Here is a 7,747-nt window from a genome sequence, read left to right on the forward strand (position 1 = left end):
GGCGGCCCTGCCGGGGGCGAGGACATGGCCCAGGCAGCAGGAGCCGATGAACAGCTCAAGCGTCCGGCTCGGGACCCGGGACCGCCCCTGGAGGCAGCGCTTGCTAGACCAAGTCACCTGCTTCTTTCGCCCAGTAATAAACTTAGTGAAGCTTCATTTTCGAGCCTGTCAAACTGGCTTGCGCTTAGATGGAGTAGTGTCTCTGCTCTCCAAATCATCCTTCCTCTGCCTCCACTTTCCCTTTCCACATCAGCTGTGTAACGCAGGAGCTTCACATTACAGCGACTCCCACTGAGCCCCTTACATTCACCTCTGTTTTAACATCTTCAGACTACAGAAAGTGTTTAAAATTGATTGGGGGGGGAAGATGCTTTGGGGACAAGTTACCTTTACAACAGAAAAAAATTCAATGGGAGAGGTCACTTAGGTAAAATTGTTTTCATTTGATTACAGATCTTCATTATAAACTCATAATGAATCAGACACTGCAGAAAGGTAGGCTGCACTTCTGTGTTTCTCATAGGGCTGGCTAGTATTTCCTTTTCCACTGAAGTTCCTTTCTTCCCCCAATTCATCTCCTGAATAATTGACATTGTGTTGTGGTATTTTGCCCAGTGCTCAGGCCCGACTCAAAGCTCCAAGAAAAGCTCCACTGCCATTACTAGATTTTAGTTAAGATGATTGGCACGTCACTATCTACATTTATATGTGGAAAAAGGGACATGAATTTGTAGCAGGAAAAAGCTGAATGTGGTTGAAATGTCATCATTCTGATGTTAATAGTCATATGGGTGAACATGACTGATATATTTCAGTAATGATTTAGGAGAACAGTGAAGCACGGGTGCATGTCTGTGCTACAGTAATCTCATCAACCAGGTCTACACTGGAGTCTTTAGTAGAGCAAAGGCAGCTGGGGAATTTGCTTGGGTTTTCTGCAATATTTCTGTATTGTCCAAAGCACTAATATTCATGGGATATACCTGCACCTATGAGAGTAGCCTTCTGCGTTGCCCACTCCGTGCTGGTAGCATCTTGATTTGGCAAACTTCAGTTTACCTGAATGTTGCACTGTAAACACAGACTCGGGTGCATTGTCAGCTCTGAAGTTACAATGCCCAGTTCATCATATGTCATTCCTTTTTTGCAGATGATGTTTTAACCCCTACCTTGTCTTCTGACAAACCCTATTCAGGGTGCAGTTCAGCAGGTAAGAACTTAAAACAACTAACTAAATTGCCAAAAATTGTTTATAAATTGGCAGAACAAGACTATGTTTGGGCTACTACAAATTTCATGATGCTTATTTGGTTAGTTCTGGTAGTATCAAGACATCGTTGTAACCCTTTAACCTTAGCTAGGATTCAGTCGATGCTGCCCCTTGCTCTTACTTAGCCAATTCCCATAAGCAATGTAATACCATCACCTGCTGTGTATTTTCACTGAATCCGAGGTGCCTCAGGCCTGTGGCTGCAGACTGTTCCATCTCTGGCCTGTTACATGCATGCAGTTACAAAACCTCCTACCCCTGAAAAATCAGTTTTACTCTCTAAACAGCTGCTACTGTAGCTTCTAGATATTCACTGAAAAACAGGCAGCAAGTGGAGCAGCCCAAGCAGCAGGAACCAAGTACTGAAGAACAAGTGTTGAAGGTGGTACAGACAGAACCAGACCTTCCTGATCCAAAGGTGGAGAAGACAATAGAACAGGTTCCTTCTAGGTAAGAGCAAGGCATCAGCATGCAGCAGTTCATTTGGAAAATAGTCAAGTGGTACGAACATTTCTGTATTTTAGATGTCCGTTCTTCTGAGCATCTCTCAGTGCTCATGCACCACATACTTAGAAAGGTACAGTCCAGGTCAGACTCTAGCAAATTATATTGGATTGCTCCTCTAATATCTGATTTAGGCTTTCTTGACATTTCTAAGATGCATGTAGTGCAAATGCACCCACACAGATGCTAGTGTCCTATTCTAACAGTGATATTGGAGGAACTCTTTTTATGTGTATAATCTTCCATTTTGGTGTAATATTACGAATTACAAGGGACACAGACCCAGGCAGAAAAGTGCCAATCCCATATTCTCTTATGAACTATCCTTTTCAGAGACCAGAGAGAAAACCTGTTTAATTACAAATGAAGGTCTAGTCTAAGAGAGTTTAAGACAATGGCACCTGCCATATTACCTTTTCTCATAGGTGAAATGGTTGTAATACTTATCCAGACCTCAGAGCTATCAAAAGGCTAAAATTCAAAACACTTAAATATTAGTTAGACAGCATCACAACGGAAATGTATTTATTTTAACTGCAATCACTTCTAGAGAAATCAGAGAAGTCGCTGAGAAAGCGACATCCCCAATTCCATCGCTGGCAAGTCAAATTAGATCTGGGCACTCACAAGTGCCAACATCCTCCTCAAATCCCTACCTGGTGAATGTCCTCCCTTCATACACTCGGAAGCCACCTACGCTGGAAGAGTGCGAGATTGTCATTCGCCAGCTATGGAGTATAAACCACATGCAGGCCCAAGAGGTGAGGCTATCCCAGCTCTCAGTCCGTATTTTCACTGGCTTTGGAAAGCTGTGATCAATATAATGAAATAAAAGAGATGGTCAGGGGAAAAAAGTAGAATGATAATTTTTCTTACCTGCCCTTCAGCTAATGTATCTGAAATCGTACCTGCAAGATATCCTTAGAAACAAAAGGATTCCCGAAGACTATCTGCTAGCAAGTCAGATTGGGTAAGTTATATTGAGTTATTTCAAGGCCTTAGTGTATCAGACATTCTAGAAACGTTTGCTACTCTACCACTGTTTCTATTTCACAGGTACTACGTTTTTTTTCTGAATGGATTTAGTGGATATTAAATAGGCTATAGGTGCAGACTGTCTAGACAAAGGTCACTTGCGAGTCCCAACTTTAAAGGGTTCCCTATTCTAAATCAGCAACTGCAAATTAACCAAAGCATGCCCATCTCAGATTTTGCCCAAATGATTCCACTGCTGCCATTGTGTGCATAAAGCATGTTGATATCATGTCATAATAAAATCTGCAACCAAAAAGCCAAATCTTATGCCTGAACCACTTTTGCTGTTTTGTAACAAGGTTACTGCTTGCTTATGAACAGCACTAAACAAATGCCAAATAATTGTCTGCTATTGCTACTAGCATTCAATTTACTCCACAGCTAAAATAGGGTTACCAGTCTGTCCTTCTCAAAGTACATATTTACACAAAGGTGCCTCAGCCTAGGAAGAGAAGCATAGCCTAAAGAGAAGCCAGTCAATCTAACTGGAAGTCTGACTTTTGTGTTGGGGGACACCAACAGTCTCAAGAGGGTCAGATTCAGCTTGCATTGTAGTAAATGATGTATAAATACACCAAGTTCATTTGGGCAGTATCTATTACTATCTAAATGGAGATGACACGACAGATGAAACAGAGCAAGAGGGAAGAGGCCAAGGGTAGTCACCCTCACTAAGTAATACACACATGACAACACTCATCACAAATCTCTGCACTTTTGTTATTGCATCTCTCCAGTCAAAAGTGGGAAGATTCTGCAAGGCTGGTAAGGATTACGTTAACTGTAGGTTCATAGAGTTTATGATGAGAAGCTGCCATTAGTTCTAACATAGGCTAGTAAATACTATCCAGGTAGTATCCAGGTACTGTACCAAACCCAGTAATTTAGTGATTACTAAAACATACATATTTTTAAATGGCACCTACTTTTGGTTTAAGAACCTCAAGACATGAAAAATGCACCACTTCCCTTGGTAATTTGTTCCAGTGAGAAATCATCCTCACTGTGAAAAACTGCATCCAACATGAAATTTAAGATTTCAGTTTCCAGCCCCAGAGCAGCTCCCCACCCAGCTGCTGAGGCTGGTCTCCATGGAAACCCTGGCCCCAGCCAAAGCCATGCAGGCAGGGGCTGCTGGGAAATGGAGTCTGCCAGATTTTGCCCACCTCTGTCTTATAGGCACATACACTACCGTAGCCTGCTTCTGAAACTAGTTCTTCAGCCGCTTTTCAAATGTAGGTAACACATGATTAACACAATTACAGTTCTCCTCTGGCAGAGTGAACCAGCCAAATATAATCATATCTACAAATATGTTTCAATTTAGGAATCAAGAAATTACACATTTACCTAAAGTGTCACTCAAGAATACAGCTAAGAAATGGTAAGTACTCCTTATTTCTTTAGCAGAACTTTTTATAAAGTGTCTGATCTCATACCTACATAAGGTTGCCATTTAAATTAATCTTTACTTGGCTTATGACGAGATTGCGTGCTTAAATGTTGTGTTATGATTGAAGACAAGTCTAAAATTGGTTCTCCCCCTTTTATCTCAGTTCCATTATCCAAGAGACTGCCCTCTTCCAGAGGGTCACAACTGATCAGAGGTCAACCCATCTACTCCATTCATGGGCCCTATAAATTTAAGGAGAGCTCACTGCTTTACTTTTAGTACCATAATCATCACCTTAGAAGAGTACATGCACAATGATTTCATAGCTGATAGTCTGAACATTGCTTCTGCATATTCACAGTACCACCTGTGAGAGGGACATCACTGACTCCAAACATTTAGTGCTTTGGACATGGCTAATGCAGTCCTGTGGGATACTACTTTTCTCAAAGGATCAAACAGTTTAACAGCATATCACAGTAAAAAAACAGGCAGTTAAAACCTCTCAGAGACATGTAGCTCTACTATGAAAAATAAGCAGCCACTTTGAATTACTTATACCGTACTTTTGTATACAGAGTCAGAGCTGATGATAAGACGTGCTGTATTGGCCCTGCAGTACTGAGGGAAGAGAAATCTTTCTGGTTCCCATTCCCTTTCAAAGCCAGGTTCTACTCATAATGGTATTATATCTGTATTATACATGCCCTTTTATGAAGGGGTAAAGCCAGCCCAGGAACACATTCTGAGCTTGTCTTTTCTCCAGCGCTGAAAGCCAAGATACTTGTAAGGAAAGAATGATGAACTAATCTTCTACATGAGATCAAAGTAGATATAGAGCATCTGCTTTCTACCCTAATGCACCCTTTCCCACAGTACAACATACTCAAGTACCTCTTTGTAGTGCAAGGGAACAGGTAACCATGTGCTATTTAAGGAGTGAAGGGAGAGGAAGCTTTTCAACAAACTATACAATAAGATCTCCCTTCATGGGAGCATTTTTAAAGTATGGGGGAAAGGGAGAAAGTGGGTTTTTTAAGCTAGCATTCAAGATACTGATGAGCAACTAGTTAATCTCCTCCCAATATCTTAAAAAAGGATTAACCCCTAGTGTAAGAAATCCAGATTCAGGCACTCAATGTGACAGGAGAACTAAATCCTGAACTTGGACTTTGGCAAACGAAGATCAATTCACATGAAAAGTTAAGGTGCATCTGTTTGCAGTTCACTACTGCTCGTCTCAGCTGTTATGCCTCCAAAAATATTTACTAGCAGAGGAACCTTCCTCCCCAACACTGTTATTAACTTACAAGGAAAAATATTTGCTAAACAAACCTAAGATAACTTCTAAGGTAAGAATTCACCTTTCAGCTGCTGGAGCAGAACACTGCCTAGCGCAGTGCATTATATAGAATCACTGAGGTCACCAATAAAGGAGACTCAAACACACTAACTTGAATCATTACCTATTATTGATAAAGAGAAGAGGGCTCAAAGTAATCCCGTTGTAATTAGTTTGTTACATTCCTCTATCCATCTATTTCCAGTTTGATTGTAGCTCCACTCCCTCCTGCTGAAAGGGCAGTTTTGCCAGCACTGAAGCAAACACTGGGAAACCGTTTTGCTGAGAGACAAAAGAAAACTCAAGCTATTCAAAAGAACCGTCTTCGTCGGACCCTGCTTTAGCCTAGTGCTGCAGCTGTATTCCAGATATCCTTCCTTAGGTGGATCCAACACCTTAAATGTTCCAGTACTCACTGCACCTGCTATGGCTGCCAGTTTTTGAGAGTTTACATTGTACTTTCAACATAGATTGTTCTGCTGCTATTCTCTCCATTTCAATTAAAAGTTGATTAAGAAGTAATTCTGATTGTCATCTGTTTAGGAAACAAGAAGATTGCTTCTATATTTGCAGTTCTGAAGTGTTCTTCCGGTAGTTTCTGCAGAAACTGCCCCACCATTATACCCTGGGAAGGAACTGTTTACTTTGAGAAATTAATTTTATTATTGAAAGCCTGCAAAAGATCACTGTTTGATAGGCACTCTAGTGGCATGAAATTCTTCCCACTGTTAAGGCCAATTTCCATTCCACAGACTTCAGGACTTAGCTTAAAATAAGTAGCTTTACCATAGCCAAAAAAGGGCCAGTTTAATCAATAACACTGGATCACAGCCAACTTGTGATCACTGCCCTGCACAGCTGTGAATGAACTGGGCAAATCAATACCATAAATTTATCAGAAATGCTGACTTAACGTAATAACCTCACCGATGAGCTGACAGCCCTCTCCCACAAACAGACATGACTAAGCCTTCAGCTGTACACCTTATACTCACCATCACTCCACTGCTTCAACCCTGTTGTGGGGGTCATTTCTAGTCAATTCAGTATGAGGGGGGAAAATTCCCACCCCAGAAAAGTATGGTGACAATTTTGAAAACTGGAATACAGTATGTGCTGCAGGTAAGCATGTTTTGCCATGTCAGCCAGCTGGTATGCCTGAACCTTGTCCTGAAGCAATCAACCTTAGGATCATCAATGCTATTGTGATACATTCCCCTTCAGAGTTTCTGAGGCAAGGATTTCTTTGGATACCTTTTATTTGACAAAATGCAAATTGGGGATAGTGTTAGGTAAGTTTTTGAATGCAAGACTTTGAAGAAGAATGTCTTGCATTCTTAAGCTGTCTAACTATATCTCAACTATGCAGTTGGTTCAATAAAAAAGGGATCATCCAAAGAGATACTTGCATCCTGCATAATTCCTGGACCATCACTCTAGCATTACCTTCAAAATATCTAAAAGTGAATGTCTCCAAACGCCTTGTTTTTGTCATATGACTAGACAGTGCATGAGGAAAACTTATGTGCAAAGCAGCTTTCATGAGATGAACACAGGTGCAGTAAAAATGGACTCAGGCTAGTAATTCAGTTTATGTAGACAGCTGTCTGACAGTATTGAGTTATTGGCCGTATGGGTTAGATATAAACTGAGAATGTTTTGCCTGTAGATAGCATTTCCCTTCAACTCTTAAACCTATCCTGCAGTGAATGATGAACTTGGCTGTTATCCTGCAGCAAGGAAGGGAAAGCCACCTCCTCTCTCCAGGGTTCAGAGGTATAGGAATATCAACTTAGTCTACGATAAGCAAAGTAATCCCAACCCCATCGATGCTACAGAGCTGGTGCCTAATGATTAAGGGTGAAATGGTAAAGGCGGAATAAAGTATAATATTAATGTAAAACACAGGAATAATAATAAATTTATTACAATAAAACAAAGGCAGATAATGCATTAGTTCATGTACAAAACAGATACCATTCCGTTGCCTCAATTAGTGCTTGCTAAGTACCCACGTTTAAAAACATCCTAAAACTGATGACACCACATATAATCACAGAGGCCACAGCAATTCCCTGACACTACTTTAAGAGGGTCCAGCTACTCTTCAGGGACTGTTGCACAATACTGGGAAATATAACAGGGTGTGATGGGAACACTTGAGACATTGAAGTTTCCTTGCATTCAGGAATCAACTCTTTCC

The 7,747-nt window shown here is 41.0% G+C and overlaps 1 protein-coding gene across 1 annotated transcript; it reads left to right on the forward strand.

Moving 5' to 3' along the window:
• Window positions 1-24: 24 nt before the first annotated feature.
• On the forward strand, window positions 25-6,056 carry LOC102382058 (coiled-coil domain-containing protein 74B). The gene is made up of 8 exons (XM_006019886.3): window positions 25-133; window positions 454-495; window positions 1,151-1,210; window positions 1,558-1,720; window positions 2,325-2,535; window positions 2,662-2,744; window positions 4,137-4,193; window positions 5,750-6,056. The coding sequence occupies exons 1-8, from the start codon at window positions 25-27 to the stop codon at window positions 5,886-5,888; spliced, it is 864 nt and encodes a 287-aa protein (XP_006019948.2). The 3' UTR covers window positions 5,889-6,056.
• Window positions 6,057-7,747: the final 1,691 nt, after the last annotated feature.

The sequence above is a fragment of the Alligator sinensis genome, unplaced genomic scaffold, assembly GCF_000455745.1.
Source record: "Alligator sinensis unplaced genomic scaffold, ASM45574v1 scaffold505_1, whole genome shotgun sequence".
In the NCBI taxonomy this organism is placed as follows: domain Eukaryota; kingdom Metazoa; phylum Chordata; order Crocodylia; family Alligatoridae; genus Alligator; species Alligator sinensis.

Excerpts from the sequence above, each read along its gene's own strand:
- LOC102382058 (XM_006019886.3), top strand. The coding sequence starts at position 25 with ATGGCCCAGGCAGCAGGAGCCGATGAACAGCTCAAGCGTCCGGCTCGG. Across the intron at positions 2,536-2,661 it reads ACCACATGCAGGCCCAAGAG|CTAATGTATCTGAAATCGTA; the intron begins GTGAGGCTATCC and ends CCTGCCCTTCAG. Across the intron at positions 4,194-5,749 it reads AAGAATACAGCTAAGAAATG|TTTGATTGTAGCTCCACTCC; the intron begins GTAAGTACTCCT and ends ATCTATTTCCAG.